The 22,819-nt window shown below is 46.4% G+C and overlaps 1 protein-coding gene across 1 annotated transcript in view; it reads left to right on the forward strand.

Moving 5' to 3' along the window:
* The first annotated feature begins 1,230 nt into the window (after positions 1-1,230).
* TCERG1 (transcription elongation regulator 1) overlaps positions 1,231-22,819 on the forward strand; it is a 29,231-nt gene continuing 7,642 nt past the window's right edge. Inside the window, 19 exon segments of the mRNA XM_030458946.1 lie at positions 1,231-1,316; positions 2,264-2,489; positions 4,854-4,974; positions 4,977-5,008; positions 5,119-5,319; positions 5,321-5,363; positions 7,836-8,078; positions 9,584-9,590; positions 11,744-11,799; positions 13,151-13,349; positions 14,587-14,704; positions 15,443-15,475; positions 15,477-15,541; positions 15,943-16,103; positions 16,854-16,925; positions 17,951-18,081; positions 19,016-19,105; positions 19,820-19,938; positions 22,081-22,231. Of these exon segments, the coding sequence (XP_030314806.1) occupies positions 1,231-1,316; positions 2,264-2,489; positions 4,854-4,974; positions 4,977-5,008; positions 5,119-5,319; positions 5,321-5,363; positions 7,836-8,078; positions 9,584-9,590; positions 11,744-11,799; positions 13,151-13,349; positions 14,587-14,704; positions 15,443-15,475; positions 15,477-15,541; positions 15,943-16,103; positions 16,854-16,925; positions 17,951-18,081; positions 19,016-19,105; positions 19,820-19,938; positions 22,081-22,231 (2,154 nt within the window).

The following is a 22,819-nucleotide window of genomic DNA, read 5'->3' on the forward strand; positions in this document are numbered from 1 at the left end:
CAGATGAGAGAGGGATGGAAGGCAGCGGTGGCAGCCCCACTGCTCGGGGGGCAGGGGGGGTCCGAGCCCCGTGTCCCGGCACCCGTCACACATCACCGGGAAGGGGCCGCCCCGGCTGGTTGGATTGTGGGGTTTTGGGATTTGTGGTTTTATTGTTAAACAGAGTTTTTGTCTGGACAGAAACTGAGGAGTGGGGTGCGGGGGTCACACAGCCCAGCACTGCCGTGGGAAGGGGGGGGGGCTCAGCGAGGCTCCCGGTGCCCCCCCGAGGGAGGGCGGCGATGTCCCCCGTGTCCCCCGAGGTGACAGCGGCCTGGCGGGTGCTGTGGGTGCAGACCGGGACACCGGAGGGTGCTCGGTGCAGGGTTTGATGTGATGAAAGGCGATGGGAGCGCCAGGGCCCTGCCCGCCGGGGGACAACCGGGGGTCTCACCCAGCACAGCACAGCACAGCACAGCAGCCCCCTCGCAGGGGGGCTACGGGGGGGCTGCGGGGCGGGGCAGAGCCACTGCCGGGACCCAGGGACACCCGTCCGCCGGGGAGCCGCGGGCAGGGACCCCCCGGATCCCCCAGACCGGGACCCCCGGGCAGGGACCCCCCGGATCCCCCAGACCGGGACCCCCCGGGTAGGGACCCCCCGGATCCCCCAGACCGGGACCCCCCGGGCAGGGACCCCCCGGATCCCCCAGACCGGGACCCCCCGGGCAGGGACCCCCGGATCCCCCCGGAGCCCCCGGTCCCCCCGGCAGACAGCGCCCCCTAGCGGCGCACTGGGCGCAGCTCCTGATTGGCTGGCGGCTCCCCCCCTTGTGCCGCTGATTGGCTGCCGCTCGATCCCCGCCCTTGTGACGTCACGCCCGGGCCGCCCCCCGGTTCGCGTTTCCCGGTCGGGAGCGCGCGGCTGCCCGCGGGCTGTGATTGGCTGCGGCTCCCCCGCCCCCCGCGGCCCGTGAGGTCACTTCCGCTTCTCTCTCTCGTTTCTCTCTCTCTCTCTCTCCGGGTCACGCCTCACGTGACCCTGGCGGCAAGCGGCGCGAGGCCCCGCGTCTCAGCCAATCGCGTCGCTCCTGACTTCCCCCATTCAAAGTCGGCGGGCGCGGCGGCCAATGGGAGGGCGCGTCCTGCCCGAGTGCGCTGACGGGCGTGCGGCTCGGCCAATGGCGTGGCGGCGTGGCGGCGGGGGGGCGGGTCCGTGCGCGGGGCGGGGCGGGGCGGCGCTGCCAGGCGGCGATGGCGGAGCGGGGCGGCGGCGGTGCGGGGGCTGGCGGCGGAGAGGGGGAGGCGGTGGCGGCGGAGCGGTTCGGCGGAGAGCTCAGGTACCGGCCCAGGGCGGTGCTCGCGGGGGTGGCGGCACCGGCCCGTTGCGGCCTTCCCGCGGGCCCGGCCTGCGCCCGGCGGGGGTGTGGAGCGGGCCCGGGCCTGGCCTGGGGCGGGGCGGGCCCGGAGCTGCTCCCGCCGCCTCCATTTTCTGTCCCCGCGTGTGGCGGGCGCTGGGCCGGGCCCCGCGGTGCGGCCGGGCCCTGCTGACCGGGAAGGGCTCCCCTCACCCTCCTCATCCTCCTCCTCCTCCGCCGGCCGGGCCGCGTCTGCGCTCCCGGGCGCGGGGCTGGGCTGCCGGGGCGCGGGGCTGCCGGGGCGCGGGGCTGCCCGCGCGTGTGTCCGAGCCGCGGGTGTGTCGGCGTTCACCTCCTCGTAACCTTTGTGTTTTTCGGTTTTGAGTCCTGGTGCGGCATGGGCATTGCCCGGGCACCCAATGGCGGGCACAGTTCTGTCCCTGAGAGCAGCGGAACCGCGTTCGCTGGTGCCAAAGGTGAACGGTTTCTTGTCTCTTTATCCGTTTCCCCGGCTGCCTGTGTGGAGGAGGAGGGCTGGGGGGCAGAGCGGGGTCGGGGCGGTGCCAGAGCCCCCGGACGGCTGCAGGTGACAGGGCTGGGGACGGAGCTGTCCCTGGCAGAGCCTCCTCCTGCGGGACCCGTGGGCACGGAGCCGCCTGGCAGGAGCTTGGGCAGCCCGGGGGGCTCGGAATTCCCGGCAGTACCGCTGAGGAGTGACAGACCCGGAGGGGCAGGGGACGGGGACGGAGCTGCCGCAGCAGTCGCACCCCTCACGCCGTTCATTCGAACCTGGCGGGGGTTTTTTTCCACGCCCCGGCTTTTTGGGTTTTTTTGTCAGGGATTTTGCTGTGTTTGTTGTGAGAACTGATGCCCCTGCAGCTCGGCACCACAGGAAGCTGACCTGTCCCTGCCTTTGGCCCTCTCCACAGGATGGCTCAGCAGCAGGCTCTGAGGTTCCGTGGCCCGGCCCCCCCGCCCAACGCGGTCATGCGGGGCCCTCCCCCTCTGATGAGACCTCCCCCACCCTTTGGGATGTTGCGGGGTCCTCCCCCACCACCTCGACCCCCTTTTGGACGTCCTCCCTTCGACCCCAACATGCCTCCCATGCCACCTCCAGGAGGGATCCCCCCACCGATGGGACCTCCACATTTACAGGTAAAGAACAGGAGGTTCTCTCGGGCTGGGGGGTGGGTGGCTTCGTCTGCTCTGTGTTCAGGTGTGGAAATAATAAAAGGAGAGAGAATAAAACAGATGGGGCAGGATAGAAACACGAGGCTGGTGTGTGGCATTATCACATCAGTGCATGGCTGTGGTGTGGAAACACAGCTTGTGTTCAGCTCCTGGAGGTTATTGCAGGTGCATGGGCTGTGCTGGCCCTCAGAGGAGGCACAGCTGGGTCCCGTGTGGTGACACCCCTGCCACCACTGCCCTGGGGTGTCAGTACCTGTCACCCAGGCCCTGGGGAGGGGTGGGCAGTAGCTCAGGGGGTGTAATCAGAGGGGAGGAGGAGGGTTCTGTTCCCTTGGTGGGGCACCAGGGACAGGCAGCACCCTGGCAAAGGGAAGAAGAACATCTGGAAAAAACCCTCAGAGACATCTGTGTTCTGTCAGAGGGACAGTGCTCTTTATCTCATTCCTTGTGGTTTGCTTGGATTTTCTGTTTGTTTGTTTGTTTGTTTGAATGGACAGCACTCCAAGCACCTGCAGGTACAGGACAGGCTCAGGTGAGGTAGCTCTCTGTATTTCATGGGGATGTATTCTGGAGTCATTGTCCCTGCTTTTCAAAGACTTGGAGAGTTTGGAAGGTGCAGGATGTTTGTGATAAGAGAGGGACCATTTTAACAGCCCTGTGGGAGTGCAGTGCTTGCCAGGGCAGTGCAATTACTGCAGGTGGGGCTGGGAGGAGGTGAGCAGTGCTGTGTGGTTTGTAAATAATGGGTAAATCCACTATTTGTAATTTGTTAAGAAGGACTTGAGCTGGGCTGCATCCAAAATAAACCAACCTCAAACTGCAGCCTAGTTTTGGGCTGCCCTGAGCTGAGGATGTCAATAAAAGGCCAGCTGATGGTTTCTGTAGCAGCTTTCTTGAGCAGGAGGGGTGTTGCTAGGACTTGGGCTGCTCAGGGAGCTGTCAGGCTGCTGTTCCCATTGTTGTGTTTGATATTCTGGGTTTTTTTCAGCCCCCAGCTGTGTGCTGGTGCTGTGAGCCTGTCCAGCACAGCTCCTTCCCACACCTGGAGAGCCATGCACCAAACTCCTCTCCATTTCCCATGCTCTGCACCAGATGGTTGGGGTTTTAGCTGGTGCAAGGAGAGCCACGAGGCTGAGAGGTCCTGGGAGGGTGTGTGCAGGGGGGAGCTGAGGGGCTGCACACCTGGGACCCTCTCCTCACTCCCAGGACTGCCCTGCAATGACCTGACCTGGTTATTTGGGGGGAAAGCACCAACAGCAGGCAAAAAAGTGAGCTCTGCTGGGCTTGTTTTTACAGATTGTAGAGCTGTGAGGAGGGAGATCACTGGGTGGCCAGGAGGAGGGGAAATGAGGAAGGAGGGGAAGGCTCCCTGAACAGCTTTTCCTGGCTTGGGTTCTGTCCCTGTGCTCTTGGCTTCCTTTATAATCACATTTGGCAGAAATCAGGAGTTGGTGAATGGGTTTACAGGAGCAGTTTGAAACATCACTTGTAGAGCAGAAATTTTGAGCTGGGAGGAAACTTGTGGAAGAAACCAAAGAGAGGCAGAAGCTGTGTCTGTGTGTTTCCCTGCTGGGGGAATGTCACCAGGGCCAGGGGCTCCCTGCTCTGCCCTGGCACTGCCTGTGGGGAACTGGAGTGTCAGGGATAACTGGGTCAGCTGTAGGTGTGTGCAGGAATGAGGGGAGCTGGGTGGGTGCTGCTGGGTGGGGAGGTGCTGGGTGCTCTGCTTGTGCACGGGACACTGCAGAGCAGTCCAGACAAGAGGAATGGAAGAACTCGATGTAGCTGGAATTAGAAAGCAGGGCTGGAGGTGACACTGGTGTGTCAGGCAGTGCTGGAGTCCTTATGATATGCGAATAACAAAAATGTTATTTGATTTATGGTTTTTTTTGTTAGTTTACATTAGCACGAGTAGGAATCGAGAGCTGTAACACTTGTAATGAAATCTGCACTGCTAATAAATCAGAAAAGGGTCAGGGTGTGTGTCTTCCCAGCTGGGGGGGGCTGACGGACAGCCAGCTGGGCAGCAGGTCTTCATCTTTCTCTTCCTTGCACTGGATGTTTCTCCTTTCCAGGAAAGGAGTCTTTTCTCTCTTCTCACTTCTTTTTTTGCTGCGTTTTTCCCTGATGCTTGTCAGGTGCTTGCGGGGCTGTGCTGCTGGGGGAGGTGTGTTCTCTGAGCTGTTGGCACTGGGGTTATTAGAGGAGCTCCCAAGACTGGTGGGAGTTAAACCTTGCTTTAGCTGCTGCTGTCTCTCGGGGCTGTAATAAAGGAAAAGTCGTTTTGAAAAATGCAACATTCTGACCATTATTGTCATTGTACACTTCAGAGCCCCGTTTATGCCTCCTCCCATGGGCAGCCATGCACCACCTCCTGGTATGATGTTTCCCTCCCAGGAATGCCTCCTGTCCACTGCCCCTGGAACACCAGCAATGCCCCCAGCTGAAGAATCTGGGTAGAGAACAAAACTCCAGATGGGAAGGTGAGGCAGGAGCAGGGGGTGCTGGACCCTGCACTGCTCCCTGTTGCCCTGGGGAGCTGAGCCAGGCAAAGGAGGGGAGGGCTCTCTGATGGTGCCTCTGTCCCCTGCAGGTCTATTTCTACAACGCACGGACACGGGAGTCAGCCTGGAGCAAACCAGACGGGGTCAAAGTGATCCAGCAGTCGGAGCTGACGCCGATGCTGGCAGCGCAGGCACAAGCCGTGGGTGCCTCCACACCCACCACCAGCAGCCCTGCCTCCTCAGCCTCCCCGTCCACCTCCTCCAGCACACAGTCCTCCACCACCTCCACCCACGACCACGGCCACATCAGTGTCACAAACCATATATCCAGTGAGTGGATGAGGGTGCCTGGGGGGGGAAGGTGTGGAGCAGGTGGTGGGGGTGCTCTGGGGAGTTCCTGCAGCAGAAACTTGGCATCCAGGAGCAAGTTGTTTCAGCATAAAGTGTGTAAGCCTAAAGCACTCCATTTAATCATAAGACCTTGCATGCAAACCTTTTTTTTATTTTTTTCTGATCTGAAAGGCTTACATCAGGAGAGTGATACACCTGGGTGTGCAGCCCTTTCTTTGAGGTTTTGTGTATTTTTCTTCTGCTGTTACCATCTCAGAGCTATTACGTATCCCTTTCCTTTGGACTGTAGATAAAGCTAAATTGTTATGAAAAGTATTTCACAAGGAAAGTTATCTGAGGTAGGAGCTATAGTTGTAGCAGTTCTCCCTTTGCTTCCAGAAGTGGCATCTCTTGCTGTAAGAGGCTGAGTCTTCCAGTGCTGCTGCTGTGGGAGAAACTGGGTGATGGCAGAACAGAGCTGCTTCTGCTGTGTCACTTGTGCTAGCCTTATTTTCTGACCAAGCCTCCTGGGTTTTCATTTGCTGGAGTTGCACAGAAGGGGATGAAAAAAGTCCTTAGAGCCAGTAGTGTTCACTCTGAAAGGTTACTGCTGTTCACCTGGGCTGAGCCTTGGCCAGCTCAAGGGGAAAGGAGGCTGAAGTGGTGCAGCATGCACACTGCACAATAGCCATGGTATTTGCCTATAGCAGCATGGTTTATGCTATACTTTGGCACATCTATGCTGACGGAGTGTCTCCAGGGCAGAGGCCCTGTGCAGGGCTGTACCTTGTGTGCTCCTTGCCCTCAGCAGCCAGCAGTGGGTCAGGGTCCCAGGCTGAGCAGGAAGGTTGTGTGGCTGCTGCCTGACAGGCTTGGTCCTTGCAGCTGTGCTGGTGAAAATCTGTGCAGTGAGTCAGGAGCATGGCCAAGAGGAGCTGAAGTTGTGACTCCAGCTGTAATGTGTGGTTGCATCCTCTGGAATCAGTTCCTTTAGCAGGTGAGGCAAGTCAAGTCCAACTCATTGTCTAACCCAGACATGAGAGGTCTGTGCCTGAAGGGAGTCAAATTCAGGTTGCCCTCACACTGTGCTTTCAGAGAGTGCTGGAGGGAGGACAGATCACTGGGAGCAGCAAATCATTTGCGTTGCTTTTAGGGCTTTAGGGCTTTAATTTAATGTGCAGGGGAACTCAGCCCTGCATTCAGCCCCTTGTTGAAATATGTTGAACCATATGGCTGAGTAAGAGGAATCAAGTAGGAGGTGATTGTGAAGTGTCTGGGCTCTTTCCAGGCTTTGGAGACCTGACCCTGCTTTTGCAGTAGCACCTCACACTCCCTCTCTGCAGCAAGAGTTTCCTAATAGCCAGCACTGAGAGCCTGCTCTGCCTCCTCTACCTGCTAAACGTTGTCTTTGCTTTCCAAGAGCTGTTACTGTTGGTGTCTGTGCCTAGGTGATGAAATTTTATGATTGAAAATGATTTGGTAACTCTGACTTTGGCCTGTAAATAAGCTGGGACTTGTGGCTGAGCTTCACTCTTCTCTGGTACTGTTTTGATTTAGGGGCTTAAAAAGAAATCAACAGCATACTGGACTGTCCTGCTCTGTTTCCCTAAACTCTAGGCAGTGCTAAAAGCTTTTCACCCTTTTCTGAAACACTTAACAGATAAATATGTTAATACTGGTAATGTTGTTTGGAATGCTCCTGGTAGAGGTTAAACATGGAAGAGAATGCTCAGTGTGCCCACATGTAATATGGTGTGGTTCCTTTCTTTTTTTAAAAAAAAAAAAGCTCATTTTTAGAGCAGTCTCTCCTCCCCCCAGCAGATCTCAGTGTAAATGTGCAGGGCTGGTGGGGTGAGTGTGATCAGCCAGGGCTCTCCTGACTGCCAGGCCTGACTTGAGTTCTGGGTTCAGTCCTGAGTGCTAGGAGAGGGTTCTTCCACTGGGAGGCAGTGAAGACCAGGGAGTTCTTGCAGCTTCTGAAGAGCAGTGCTTTCATTTTCCTTGCTTGTTTACACACTTTTTTAATTGAGATTTTTCCAATTCTTGGTCCCAGCTTAACAAGCATAATTTTGGACAGGCTCCTGTTGTGCAGAGGGTGCTGCCATTGCAGCAGAACCTGTGCTGGTTTGACACCAGAACCCACCTTTTCCATTTGAAACTCTGTGACACTCCCTTCTGTTTTTCTAAACAGGGATACACAGAGGTTGTGTTTGTCCTTTGGGTACACCCTTGCAACTGCTTTAGAGACTTGCTGGGTGTAAAGAACAGGACAAAGTAAAATCTGAAACTGACTTTCTGTGGGAATATTTAATGCTGCAGAGAAGGTGGAGGGTTTTTTGGCCACGGGTGTCTTCCTGCTGATGATATCTGAGCATACCTGCTGAGTGACTTTGCTGGGAAACAGAGAGCCAGTATGTTTGCAGCACGTGTATTGCTGTGTCTATGATACAAGGTGTTCTTTGTTCTTTTTTATCAGCACCTACCACACAAGACCAGACCCCGAGTTCGGGTGTTTCAGTTGCCACACCATCAGTCAGTGTTTCAACCTCTGCTCCTTCTGCTACACCTGTGCAGACTGTACCCCAGCCAGTCCCACAGACATTGCCTCCTGCAGTTCCTCATGCAGTACCTCAGCCAACTGCAGCAATTCCTGCTTTTCCACCAGTAATGGTACCTCCATTTCGTGTCCCCCTTCCTGGCATGCCTATTCCACTTCCAGGTAAATTGGCAAACTGTAATTGTCTTGTCTGCTACATGTCCATGTTGTCAACTTGTTTGCACTCATGTGTCCACTGTGTATGGAACTTGCCTGAATCCTCTCCACTCAGAGTTATTTTTGAAAGAATTCAGGGTTAGCAGACAGACTTTTTAATTAACACAGAACATAAGAATTTTTTTGGCTTCTAGTCCTTTGATATGCATATCAGCAAACTGCTGCATTTAAGCATGTAAACATTTTTCTTCCAGATGACAAGAAAATGTAAGAATTGCACTAAACATTCTTGGCACGTGTCTAACTTGTCCTCTGTTAAAAAAGTCAGCTTCTGGAGAGAATCCCTGTGTGACTCAGAGTATTGTAGCACTTTGTTTCACCAATTCCAGTATCACAGTAACTTTTTTTTACTTGCTTGATTTCAATCTCAAGTCTTGTGCATAAATATGTATTAGGACGTGGATTATTGCTGAAAAAAAAATAAAATAAAATTATGTACTTACGAGCAGAAGAAGATTACCATTCAAATGCATTTGCCCTGGGTGATGTTTAGGGGTTCCCAGTTCTCCAGGTTTGCAGCTTTCAAGTGTGATGCCAGAGTGCATAGGCAAAATGTTGAGGGTTACACTGGGGGCCATGCTGAGGGCATCCAAGATGCTGGGCTGTTTCTCAGAGGCTTTAAATAAAAGAGAAGAAATTTTAGGTGGCAGCCCCACTAATTTCTGGGTGAATTGTATTTTCTTAAGTTTTTATGAATTACTTAGATACCTCAGAACTCATTTTAGGCTGGCAAAATTGTGGACTTGACTGCTGTCAAGGATCCAAGTGGATAAAGTCACTCCTTGCTTAAATACCACGTTCCTGGTCATGTGGATACAGCCTCAGTTCCTGCACAGAAGTAATTAATGCTTTCCCAGCCTGCAGCAGCACTAAATATACACCAAGGGCTGATGGGTTTCTGTTGCAAAGGAAGTTTGAGGCTGCAGTTATGACAGTCAGTTTCTGATGAATTGCCAAGTAGCAGCTGTGAGTAGCATCCTCACCTCTGTCTTGCAGAGCCATCACTCCAGGGGCCTTCTGGGAGTAAGTAATCCCTGGATAAACCAGATAAGCATTAAAGTAGTTAAAACAGGTATTAGATCAGCTCACTGGAAGACAGGACCAGCTTTTGGTTGCTTCTGCTTTTAGGGTACGTCTTCTAAAATAACTGGGGAGAACTACTTTGATCTGCAGTTTGCTTGAAGAGGAAATGGCAGCGTAGTGCTCACTGTTTTCGTGACTGGAAGAAATACTTTCTGAACATGATATTCAAAAATATCTGAAAGAAAAAAATGGCTGAAGGATGAGGAGGGATAATTCTGAAGTCTGTGTATTTGTGAGGCCTGGAAAACAGTAAAAGGGGTTAAACCTTGAAGGTGGTCCTTACCTGCCATTGCTGACACTGGCAGCAGGGGATGTGTGAAGGGTCCTTTCCTCCCTCTGAGGGGTACCATCACCTGCTGAGGTGTGAGCTGTCAGGTTCAGTGTGGATGGTCAAAGCAGCAGCAGGGAAAGTGTCAGTGAAAGGGGCTGCCCTGGGGTTCCTGTGCTTGGCTTGGGCTTTTCCATGGAACTCTCAAAGTCAAGGGTTTTTGTGTAGTGCATCGGGAAAGACAGAACAAGAGCGTCCATCTTCTGCTTAAACTCGTTTTTGAAAATTGTTTTTTTCAGAGCTTTCCTGGCAGCAAGCCTTAGGTCAGGCTCCTTCTGTTCCCACAGTGAGATGAGCCCTTTGGGTGGGACCCATCACACACAGGAGGGGTGCCTTGGCAGTGGGTGCCTGCTTCCACTAACCAGCCTTAATTTACCACTTTTGCCTGATGACAGAATAAAGGCACTCTGAGTATTTTTCCGATGCTGAGTATTTTACAGCAACAAACTAGAAGAAGTCAAAGTGATATCCTGGGCAGCATTAAAGTGAGGTCAGAAGGGCTTCCAGAGTTTAACTGTGTAGGTGTGGGGGGCTGTCAGCACCAGCCACATTGCTGTACCAGTAACTGAGCTGAACAATGCCATTGTCAAGTGATTTAAAGTTAATCTCTGTATTGTGCTGTAGTAACACGGAACAATGGAAGAGTTGATTAATGATATCTCGTAATCTCAGATCTTAAAAGTAAGTCTGCTTTTCTCTTAATTCATACCTTAAAAGTTAGTTGTATGTTGAGAGTGAAGTTGGCAGAGGAAAAAGCTTGGGTATTTGCTGAGCCTTGTCTCTGCTGCAGTATCTCTGATGTCAGTGATCCTGCAGATGCATTATTTATACTGACCCAGTTTGAAGACATGCTGGTAACTTCCTTAACAAAACGAATTTTCAGATTGATTTTCAAGTATTTAAACATGACCCCCCAAAAAAAAATTTTTAGACAAACACTGTTTCAGTGCTGTTTGAGTTGATGTTTTTGTCTCTCGAGTCATACTTTTTTTTTTTTAAATAAAACTAGGTTTGGATTCTTTTCATTGGAAGTAATACTAAAGAGCATTACAATTCTGTCTTCTTAAAACAGTTTTAAAAACAAATTGGCAGGTTTTTTATATGCCTTCCATACTGAAGAAAACCAGAAATTGCTTGCTTATAAACACAGGGGTTAATTTCACTTTGTGCTGGAGGATTTCCAACCTCAGATGATGGAGCTGAGACCAAGTGAGGGGAAGTTTCTAAAGTGTTTCAGTTTACTGAGTCCAGTCTGGACCAGCAGATAGAACTTTGTAGAACTTGTACTGTTCCCTTCCACACCCAAAATGAAGGGTTTTTGAAACGTGTTCCCCTTTCCCCTGTCAAATTTCCCCCAGAATTTTGGGTCTAGTAGAAGAGGATGAGATGCTTCCCTCTCTGTGGCCTTTCTCTGTCATTTCTTGCTGCGCTGGGGAGCAGAGCAGTTGCATGACCCTTCTGAGCACTAGTTTTGCTGCTTTTAGAGCATTTTTTCAGCTCATGGACACTCTGGCAATGAAAAATAAGGGAAACGTTGGCTGCCACTGACCTGGTGTGGCTTTGTGCACATCTCTTTGCAGCTTCATTGCTTTTATTTCTTTTTTTTTCCTCTCCCTTCCTCCCACCTCCAGCCTTCTGTACTGTCCCTCAGCTTGCCCTCTGGGTGGCACTTGGCTTTCCCCTTGACTCTCCTCGCTGCTCTGTCTGCTGTAAACCTTTCCTTCTGCTCTTACCACTGCTTCCTAAACGCACCAGCAGACTGAAAATAGCAAAGACCCAAGAGTTTCCCTGTGTTGCTGCTCCTCGGCGGGGTGTGTGAGCCCAGGCTGCCCCGTTAGCGGGGATGCTCCCCCCCGGCTTCCTCACCTGCAGGGAGAGCCCAGTTCCCCAGGAATGAACTTAAACCCCCTGAGTCTCCACTGGAATACCTTTTTTTTCTTTTTAATGACACCCCTGACAGCTGGTTTAATCTTAGGCAGAAACTCTCTGCAGCCTAAAAATCACTTTGTGAGATTTGATCTGGCATTAAAAGTTTGGGAGCGAACCGCGACCTCCCCGTTCCCTTTCCGGGAGGCTTCCTCAGCTGGAAAGGGCACTTCCCAAACTGTAGCTAGGCAGTTCTAGGGCCCAGACCGCCGTGGTAGCTGACACACCATGGCCAGCTTTCCAACATGCTTGCTTGTCCATTTTGCAGGTGTAGCATGATGCAAATAGTCAGCTGCCCGTATGTAAAGACAGTCGCTACCACCAAGACCGGTAATTTTCAAACCCCATCTTAGTTCGTTTTGTCTGTAAAGTTGGCAATGGTAGTGAATGTTGTTGTTTATCTTTATTTATTTTATTTGCTTCCCCAAACTGAATGATTATATATATATACACATACATATACACTTTTATTTTCAAAGCCAGTATAAATGCAAACATTCATATTTGGCCAGGAAATAACTGTCCCAAAAGAGCTGTTAGTGTTAGCTTATTTCATACAAAAAAACAAACCAAAAAAAACCCCAACCAACAAACCAGTACAGTTTTCTGTAATCATTGAGTTCTGTAATAACTGTGAATCTCTCCATGCCCATTCCTCTTAGTTACTAGTTTCCTGTGCGTGGATTTTTGTTTTTCCTACTTCCACATGTTAGTGACGTGGTTGTGCTGGCATGTTGGTGTGTGTGTTTGTGTGTCTTAGTATCAATCCTCATTTTTCAAATTGTGGATTTAAGAAAAATAACTCAGAATGTTTTATGGCAATGTGTAATGCGTGCTCTCCCATTATTTAGAAATGCAGGCATTTTAAATATAAATGTTAAAGGCTCAAAGTTGCAGTCTTGTAGCTCTCGTTCTGTCCAATTGGTTTCTCTAGGATTTTTCATTCACAAGGTGTTCAGTGTAGCCATGTTGCTGGGATGAGTAGGGAAGTAGTAGGATTATGTGGCATTCTGGCTTTCTTGGGACATTTACTTGCCATTTTGCTTTAGGATGTGAATGAAATGTTTTTTCCAATCAGTCAGCAGCATTAAGCAAAACTCTCACACGTGCTGAAATTACTTCATTCTCATCAGTTTTTCTCCAAGGCTCTGAATTAATGAAAGCTTTTGAGTCGGGGCTTAATTTTTATTGGAGTTCTGCTCCATTATAACGTGGCTCAAATTGAAGCCACTGTTGCCTTTTTTTCCAGAGCAATAGGAATAGCTCTTAAAATCACATCATAATCAAACAGTGGAGTAGATTTTTTAAAAAATCATTATTTGCTATAGACACCGAATGAAGACTTGTTTTAGTAAATAGAGCAGTTATTTTTTGAGTAATAAAACAGATGTCTAAAAACTAGCAAGCTTTGTGCTGTACAGAATTACACATTACTGTAATTAAAATAAAATGTTATTTGCCTGATGTGGGCATTTCTGATTGTAAGGCAGAGGAAGGAAAGTCAGCAACAATCCATTGTTCCAACTCATCTTTGAAAACAATCTTTATTCATCTAGGCTGATTATTTGTAAATTAAGTCATTAAGTGCTAAGTTTTGGTTCCCAGGTACTTCATTGTCACTTACTGTTTCCTTTTTCCTTTTTTTCCCTTTTTTTCTTTTTTTTTTCCCCTTCCCTTGCAGGTGTGTTGCCAGGCATGGCCCCCCCCATCGTCCCCATGATCCATCCTCAGGTGGCGATTGCTGCTTCCCCTGCCACCTTGGCTGGAGCAACAGCTGTCTCCGAGTGGACAGAGTACAAAACAGCAGATGGGAAGACTTACTACTATAACAACAGGACTCTGGAGTCAACATGGGAAAAACCCCAAGAACTGAAAGAAAAAAGGTAGTTGTTTTTCTTCTGTTTGTCATACAGCAGCCAAAATCACCCTAACCCGTGAACGGCTGTGTGTGAAAACATGAGCAGGAATGTTCCCTGGTGCTACAGATGTTTTTGAAAACCTGACTATAAATACCCATTTGGGTTGTTCTTGAGTCTTGAAAGCTCTATAGGTTCTTTGTTACTCACTTTTTGGAAGAGTGTTTGGTTCTAGAGTTGCTTCCAAGTCTTGTGACCTTGGGTAAATTCTTGTTTCCACTCCAGAGGAAGTTAAGTACTTCATGTACTCACATGTTTGAGAAGGTCCCCATTGCAGAGAGTGTAGAAAGTGGGGGGTACATTCAGGTACCCTAAAGACTAAACCAGAGAGAGAAAGGATCACTGGAATTCTAATTTCAGATCTTCAAAATATTTAAGTGAGTATAAAGTGTATAAAGGAAAGTAAAAGTATATAAACAGACTTGAAATATGAGGGAAAAAATAAATTATCTCCCCCTGTCTGCCCTTCTGGATATATTCTGTGATTTGTGTCTGGAATCCATGTTGGAGGGACTTCTTGTAGATAGGGAAGAAGAGGCAAAAAAAAAAATAGCTCACAGCATTTATTCAGTTTACAAAATCCTTTGGAAAACCAAATCCAGTTGGACCCAAATATTTCTGACCTTTATTATCTGCTGGGTTTTTCAGTCACAAGAAGTCTTTGTATAGACCAGTCCAGAGCCCTTGCATAGTTAGCTAGTTCAATTAATCTTTCTGGTAATTCAGATATAAATAGTAGGTCTTCCTCTCACTGAGGTGAAGATATCTAAGACAGCAAATACCCATTTTCCTGAGTAAAGATGGCACATTTTGTAAGTTTAAATGGCTATAGAGCAGTCTTCAGGTGCTTCTCCATGAATTATCTGATTTATTTTTGTCAAGAGCATTTCAGATCTGAAAAGTGTTCTTCAGTGTTGCACTGTTGGTTGATAATTTTGCTGTTTCAGCTGTTTTAGCTTTTTAATGCAGCAGGCTGCCTTACAGTATTTTTTTTCCAGTCCCAAGTAGGTGTTGGTACAGGAGGTAATCATGTCTTTACAAGCAGACTCTGTAAAGCCCAGGAAGGACAGGTAGTGATGAAATACATTAAAAATAAACTTTGTTCTGCTGTTGTGCTTGGAAGATCATAGTGATAAAGCCAAATCAGTTGTGGTTCTACCATGGTTTCTTAACAAAGCTGAGGAAAATTATATCTTTGTTTAGAAAAAATGGAAGAGAAGATAAAAGAGCCAATGAAAGAGCCTTCGGAGGAGCCTTTGCCAATGGAGACAGAAGAAGAAGAGACAAAAGAAGAACCTATAAAAGAACTTATAAAGGAGGTAAAAGACCTTGCAACCCCCAGTGTCAGCATTATGAATCCTACCTCCTACAGGTTTGGTTGCATCTGTAGACCAGGCATGTTGGCAGGAGACATGGTTAGTAATTTGAGTTCTTAATTCCTGGGGTGATTCTGAAAGCCTTACTTCTTGGGCTCATAGATTTTTTTCTTTTTAGATTTTATTTTCTGTTTTTACAAAAGGATGAAACATTTAAAAGAAAAATACAGAGTATGTGAGTTAAGAATTAGTAAGATCATGGAAATAAGCAGCTAATTACATAGATATTGATATTATCTCTTAAGTAATTAAGATTATTGAAGATTTTAGGACTGTTTCATACTTTGTGTCTTATTTTCAAGTAAATTAATTTTAAGAATAAATCAGAACTCCTTTTGTGAGAAATTTCATCCTTGCCCCTCTTTTCAGCCCTTTATTCAAGGATTCATGTGGATTGAAGAAGGCATTTATATAAGGTTTCATTGAATTTAAATAATCACAAAGTTAAATAAATACTGAGGTTTCCTGAATTGAAATTTTTTGAATAGCACTTTGTGTGTGTTTGGATTCTGATCTTCTTTTTTTTTTTTTTTATTTTAAGCATGGATAAAATGTAATTGTGAGCTGTTTGTTAGTGTTGTGTCAAAACACACTTGCTTGTTTAAAAGAAGTTTGTTACTTTATAATAAATAATCAGCAAGTTGTCATTGCCTAAGCCCTGTAACTTGTTTTTGCCCTGAGGAGCCTAAGGAGGAAGAAATGACTGAAGAAGAAAAAGGCAGCTCAGAAGGCCAAGCCAGTTGCAACCACTCCTATTCCAGAACCCCCTGGTAGGTTCTGGTTTTTCCCTATGGCATCTGCAGGCCTGGGGGATCAGTGCTGCAGCCACCAGGAGGGTGGGTGGGTGGTTACAACAAGCAACATAAACTGATTTTTCTCATGTTCTGAGGGGTATTGCAGAGATGAGTTACTTTTTACCCCAAAATCCAATTTTTTTTTTTTTTTTTTAGAGAAGATCCAAATATACTGCAGCTCCTGATAAAAGGCATGCTTTAAAATTAAAATTTAAAATGTTTAAAAATTGCATTTCAATCTCCCAGCAGAGGAAGCAGCAACCCAGCGTCCCAGGAGTGCTGCTGGGGGTCTGTCTATGACCCTGGTGCTGGTCCAGGCCCTGAGCATGGATCTGGGATGCAGCGAGGAGCATCCCAAGGCTTCCCCTCTGTCTGTTCCCTTCCCAGGTGTGTGGTGTGGACTGGTGATGAACGTGTCTTCTTCTACAACCCCACCACTCGTCTGTCCATGTGGGACCGACCAGATGACCTCATTGGAAGAGCTGATGTGGACAAAATCATTCAAGAGCCTCCCCACAAAAAGGGCATGGAAGAAGGAAAAAAACTTAGTAAGACTCCTATTAGTGCTTTCATAACAAGACTGGGAATGGAGCATGGCTTAATTTGTGTTGGTTTTCAAAACCAGTAACATGTAACTGGGAGAAATGTAAGGCCATATTGGAAGAATGTATGTGGCTCTGAAGTTCAGAAAGGGGAATGTAGATTTAGTCTGTTGAAGACAGTAGATATTAACAAGGTTTTCCCAGATGCTGACAAGCTGAAAAACTATACAGTTTTTACTGACTGCAAAATGGACTGTGTTTGTTTTATAAGCAAGAGGGATATGGGGGCCAGAAAAATTAATCATAATGTACAAACGAAGGAGAGGATTTACAGAGAACATCAACTCCAAAACAGTTTTGGAAACAGCTGCCAAGAGCAGAGAACATTCAGGAGCTGCTGAGATAAGACTTCTTTCTGGCATGAGTTCTAGTAAAAGATTCTGGGATGACATGTGGGCCTGGTAGCTGGAGCAGAGCAGAGTGCAAGTAGGTAACCAGGGGATACAAATGTGCTTCGTTAGACTGTTCACCCCAGGGATTTTTTCAGTCATTTCAGTACAAAGTTTTGGCCACAAGTCTGTTAGTCCTGACACCAAATTCCAACAGACTTACTTTGGAAGCTACTGAAAATTCTTCCTGTGTCAGAATACATTGTTGGTGCACACACTGTCCTGTGTTTTTGGAAAAGGCTTAATTTTATGATTTACAAACTTTTCATAAAGATAAAATCTAAAGTATCACTGAAATCTGTTGCAGTTAGAGAAGAGCATGAATCTACAGAGGATGCAAATGAAGATGAGCCCATTAAAATTAAAAAAACGCAAGTAAGTTTGCTTTTTCAAAACTAATGCAGTATTTTATCCACTGTCTGTGCAAAACAGTGCAAGTTTTCCACCTGAGCAGTGTGTGTAGTGGTCAGCAGAGTGGAACAGTAACAGGATGGCTGAACACATTCTTCAGTTTTCTGCTGTTTTGCTTTAGCAGCTCAGGTACTTGATATTTCATCTGAAATTCATGCATAGAGTAAATAGCATCTCCTTTGGCAGTCATTCAGAATGGAAATAAATGGTGTAAGTTGGTGAAGCCAAGGAATATTGTGAGTGTAGTTTATCTTAAGTAGTTTGGTTCTGTTCCTTGCATATCTAGCTTGTCACTTTCTGTGCACAAGATTTTGCTGCCAAAAACCCAGGCACTTGGATTTTCATAGTGATTATTCTGGTTTTGCTTTAGTATAGAGGTTTAAGAATTTTTTGTTTAGGTCTTTGGGTCTGTTTTGCCAGTGTAAGCAGTACACATAACTCTTGAGTTTCCTACAGATGCTGTTTTAAAAGTAGTTTAACAAACGTTTTATTTGTTACTGTGTACTCTTAGGGACTCTCAAAGCTGTTTGCAATTAGGACTTTGTGTTTGGAACAAGGTGTGTTTACTCTTAGTAAAGATTTATCAACAAACAGCACCCTTTTTTTTCTCAGAAATGTTTTGATGGGTAAATGTATCCCTGGTGCTGGGCACTTTCTGTTGTCATGGTTGTCATGATTGTAAGATGTTTGAACAAACTTCCTTGGCCATGGTCTTGGGGAGGAGATGAGAAAATTGGTGCTGCTGATGTAAAATCTCTTGCACATCTGGTGAGACCCCTGGATACGAGCAGAGTGTGAGAATTACCAGAGTCCTGGAGCTCTTCCAGTGTGGAAGTGTTCATACCCAGGGCTCAGAGAGCAGCTCCCAGGATTTGTGAGCCCTCAACCCATGGGTTGTAGCCCCTGTCCCTGATGCAGCTGACTCCTAACCTGCAGGCTTGTGCTGCTACTTCTCAAGTTACCCTGCATCTCTAATTTTTTTTTTCAGGAAAGATGATAACAAGGATATTGATTCAGAGAAGGAGGCTGCTATGGAAGCTGAAATTAAAGCTGCCCGAGAGAGAGCCATTGTCCCTCTGGAGGCTCGGATGAAGCAGTTCAAGGACATGCTTCTAGAAAGAGGGGTCAGAAACCTCTGTGTGTGTCTGTGTCAGAAGGGAGAGAGAGAGGGGGAGGTTCAGACACAGCTCCTCATTCTTGGGGAGCTGAGAACCTGCAGTGCTTTAAAGAAAACAGTTTCATCCTTCTGCAGATATTGGATGCATTTGGTACAGGTCTTCACATTTCAAAGAATGTTGCAACTATAGCAGAACAGTGATTTCTAAGTAACTGAAATTAAACAGTTTCAAGACGGATTTTTTAAAAAAAAAGACCAAAAAAAGACTTTTTTCCCCAAGCTGCCATTGACAATAAACAGGACACACAAACTGGACATGTCCTAAATGTTTTTTTGGAAATGTTCCTGCATGAGAAAAGCAGTATGTCCCACTGTACATTCTTACCTTAAGTGGGAGACTTTTGCTTTTACTTAGAGAAATTTAAACTCTGCTTGATACCAGTCAGTTTCAGTAGATAAATTAGAATCTAAATCTATATAGTAATTTTAAAGAAATGGAAGTGGATCCAGCTGCCTATGCAGTTTTCATGTAGTTCCAATAACTGGATTTTAAGGGTAGTTTTAATAAAGCTTATTTAAGATAAGCTTAACTGTTTAAATCAAGCTCTTTCACAGCAGAACTGTTTACACTCTTAACCTTTGGAAAAGTTAATGAGCAGGCTATGGGATGTGAGAACATAGAACCTCAAGGCTTTCTTCTGATGTACTTATTTTTTCAGTGTTACACAGCAGTAGTAATTAAACACTTGTTATTACTCAAGTTTTCAGAGCCCTTAGTGCTGAAACTTGCTGCGTTGTCTGTTAGTGATTAAAAACTTCAGGATGAGGGCTTTTTCTGTCTTTTCATCAGATAGCCTGTAGCTTTTAAGAAAAACTGCACAACTTCTGTACATCTGAGGAAAGTTAACCATCAGTTAAAATTTGACTTCTTTTAATTAAAGGTCTCTGCCTTTTCAACGTGGGAGAAGGAGCTGCACAAGATCGTTTTTGATCCTCGTTACTTACTTCTCAACCCAAAAGAAAGAAAACAGGTAAAAGAGAAGTCAAATTCATTCCCTGTCCAAACACTGCTACTGCAGGCATTAGCTCAGTCCTCAGTCTGCTCTTTCTGTTCCTGCTAGCCTTCCAGACTAATCAGTGGTGCAGGGGATTTTTGTTATGATTTGGGTTTCTCTGGGAACGGAAGAAGGCAGCAAGAAGCGAAGTGAGCTTTATTTTTCCTGTGCTTGAAAGAGACAATATTTTAACACAATGGAAGTTGTATGCATACAGCGAGCTCCCAAAACCTGAGCCAAATGGTGGGAATCATCAGTATCTCTTCAAAATACTGGTGTAATGAAAAATCTTACTGTCTACTAAAACACAGGGGGGGTTGAGGCAAAAACTAAAGCGCGTTGCTACTGATAAGCAAGTTCTCACTCCAGAAGTTTTTCCTCAGGTGGATGTAGGGAAATGGAAAACTTCAAGAATACAGAAGTGTCTCCTGTCTTAAACAGACGACCCAGAAAACATTAACATAATGTGAATGTGTGAGAAGATTCTTCACAGGTCTCAGGTTATGTGGTTAGATACAGCTCATGGCAAGTCGCAGTCACTCACGTACTCAAATACCAAGAGCCCCTGGGGTTTCCTTCTGCCTCGTCCATGTTGGTTCTGTGATGAGAGGAAAGGAAAAAAATGGGATTTTTCATCCCTCTTATCTTTTCCTCAAGACAAAACATTCTTGGTTATTGATGTTTCTGTAGGTATTTGATCAGTATGTGAAAACCCGAGCAGAAGAAGAGCGCAAGGAGAAGAAAAACAAAATAATGCAGGCCAAGGAGGATTTCAAGAAAATGATGGAAGAAGCAAAGATTAATCCAAGGTAAGAGCTTCCTTCTTGTTTGTATGCATAAGCTCTGTTGGGATAGAGTATGTTGGGTGATGCTAGGTAGATGTAGATAAACCTTTTTCAAAAGAAGCAAAGAGGAGAAAAATAATCAGATAGTGCTGAAATCTTTTGTCTGCTTGTATTCACCTAACCCATGGAATAGCAGAACTTGATTTATAATAATTTACATATTTTAAGCCAGTTTGAAGAAATCCTCAGTGTGTTGTCTGGATTGTGAGGGAGTCCTCATGAGGCACCCCAAGTTTTCTTTAATAACCCTGCTTCTTAAGAATATTTGTAGTCTGACAAGTACAAGGGAGTTTTCATCAGTTTTGGGGGAGTTGAAGGGATGTTTCTCTGGTTATGAAGTATGTTAGAATAGAATATAGCATGTTATAGTTGATATAATGCAGAAATTATTACGTACTCACATTGAGACCTACTTGCAGTGATAATGGCAAGGTGATGACAGTAAATGTGCTAACCTTCAAGATTTTCTTGCTGGATGTGTTTGTTTCACAGCTTTCTCACATAGTTAATGAAATACGTGCTTCTGTCACCAGATGATCTCTGAAGCATTCTCTTTCAGCATCTGTTGGCTTATCTGGCAGTAATTCCTTTACAGTCAAATAACAACTGATTTGTTTCACTTTATCTTAATTTTTTCAGTGACCCATGTTGGAACTTTGGTGGAAGCCAGTGTTGTGTTTAATTTTCAAGTCACTGTAAACCTGCTTAACAACTCTCACTTAAAAACTGACTGCTCCTTTAAAAAGGGAAGCCTTTTTGAGAGTGGTAGGCTGGGAAGAAGGGAGGCCTGGCAGTGTTTGAAGAAGAAGTTCATCATTGATGAGTTTAATATAAAAATCAGAAGCTTACATGAACTGTTACATTACCCTTAGTATCCTCAGCCTCCAAGACACCTCTGCTGTGTCATACTGGGACTCTTACCTGATTGTGGGTTGGGGTGGGAAGGAGAGTTCCAGCTGAAATACTGTCTTGTTTAATCTTATCCTTTGTCTTCTGGTTTCAGTGTTTGTCTAAAGGTATTGCTGTACTCCTGTGAGTGCCAGATTGGGTTTTTATCATCTATCTCAGTCCAACACGCTCAAGAGTTTGTGTTCCAGTTCACTTAAACAGCTCTTGTTCTTCAATATAGCTGTACATTCACTTTCTAATCTTTTTGAATAAGCTACCAAATTCTCTTCTTGTTTCAATTTACCCTACAGCAACAGTAGGCTGGATTTTCCAAGTCTAATTATTTCCATGCTGTGATGAAAACATTCGTATGATTATAAGTGTCTCACGTATTCTTGGGGCCAGATTTGCATCAGAGCTTGGAAAAAGCACAGTAGTGGTTTTTTTCAAGGTAAGTGGCAGTACTATATCTACTGCACAGGTTGGAATCTGGCCCTGGAGGTGAGAGAACAGTCAAGGAACTGCTGTGGGGATGAGGAGTTGAAAGCCCAGGCGGTGCTGTGCCTGCCCATAGTGTTTCAAATAAAAGCAAGCACAGAGCTCTGTGTGTGTTGAGATGAGGCTGTAGTTGTTCACTGTAGGGAGAAAAGTGGATTCAGACAGCATTCTACTGTGACTAGCACCAAAAGATTAATTTCTTGGTCAACTCTTAGCATGGTTTGGCTGCAAGTGAATGCACATCAAATTGTCAGTTTCACAGCAGTGATTACCAGGACAGACAGACTGGTGGTTGAACTGTTAACCCACAAAGAAAAAAAAAGAAAAAAAATTAAAAAAAAAAAGATTTTTGTAGACCACTGATGGTTTTTTGTTTTGTTTTTTCTTTTTTCATTTCTTCTTCTTAGTTGTGTTGTAATCTTTCTTCCTACACCTGCACGTTCTGCAGGTCACTGTTCTCCAACAAACACAAACCCCTGTAGGGCTCTAACAACACCTCTCACACATGTGCTTAAGCCTGGTTCCTTGCTGTGCAGCTCACTGGTCAGCAGCTCTGTAGGGACACTCTAGGATGTTGCCTTTTTTGGGGGCTGTTTGGGTTTTTTTCCCGGTACTCTGTGCTCTGGCATGTATTCTAGCAGAAGAAATCTCTCTGCTGAACCTGCTTCCCAGCAGCAAAGACAGCTCTGCCAAATGAGTTCACTTGCCATTCTGTTGCAGAACTACTTTTAGTGAATTTGCAGCCAAGCATGCTAAAGACTCGAGGTTCAAGGCAATTGAAAAGATGAAAGATCGAGAGGCCTTGTTTAATGAGTTTATCACAGCGGCAAGAAAGAAGGAAAAAGAAGACTCGAAGACCAGAGGTGAGAAGGTAAGGCAACTTTTTAGTCCCAGCAGTGTGAGTGGTGTGAGTCTGAGTGAGAAGGGACAAAGCCAGTGCCTGTCCAGTGTGCCTTCTCTGAGACACACAGGTCCCTCTCTTTCCTTGGAGGTTTGGCAGCCTGAACACTTCACAGATGTCCCTTTGCTCTTTCTGAACTGACTGCTCTAAGTTCGCAGGTGTACTGAGTTAGTGTTGAGTTTACATTCTGAATTTGGGTTTACTCTAAAAACCACACTTCTTTTTTTCATTTTCCTAAACAAGTAGCATATTCTTAACCAGAGTAATGCCTGATTCTTGTATTTTTTTTGAAGTTATGTTATCCTGAAGTATTAAAAAGAAAAGGATTCCTGTCCTGTTTGGCTGGAAACCCCAAAACTGGCCTTTATCTCTCTGTTCTCTTAGTAGAGGCAGTAAGAACTTGGAAGTCTCTGTAGAATACCCCTGAATTGCAAACACCTTCCAGATCTCCTCTTTCCATCTAGAAGCTGGCACTTCAGCCACTTTTTAATCTTTCAGTAAATAAGCCCTGTGTGTAAACTGCTGCTTATTAGAACTAAAGGTCAGCTATTAAAGATT

The sequence above is a fragment of the Calypte anna genome, chromosome 13 (genome assembly GCF_003957555.1).
Source record: "Calypte anna isolate BGI_N300 chromosome 13, bCalAnn1_v1.p, whole genome shotgun sequence".
NCBI lineage: Eukaryota > Metazoa > Chordata > Aves > Apodiformes > Trochilidae > Calypte > Calypte anna.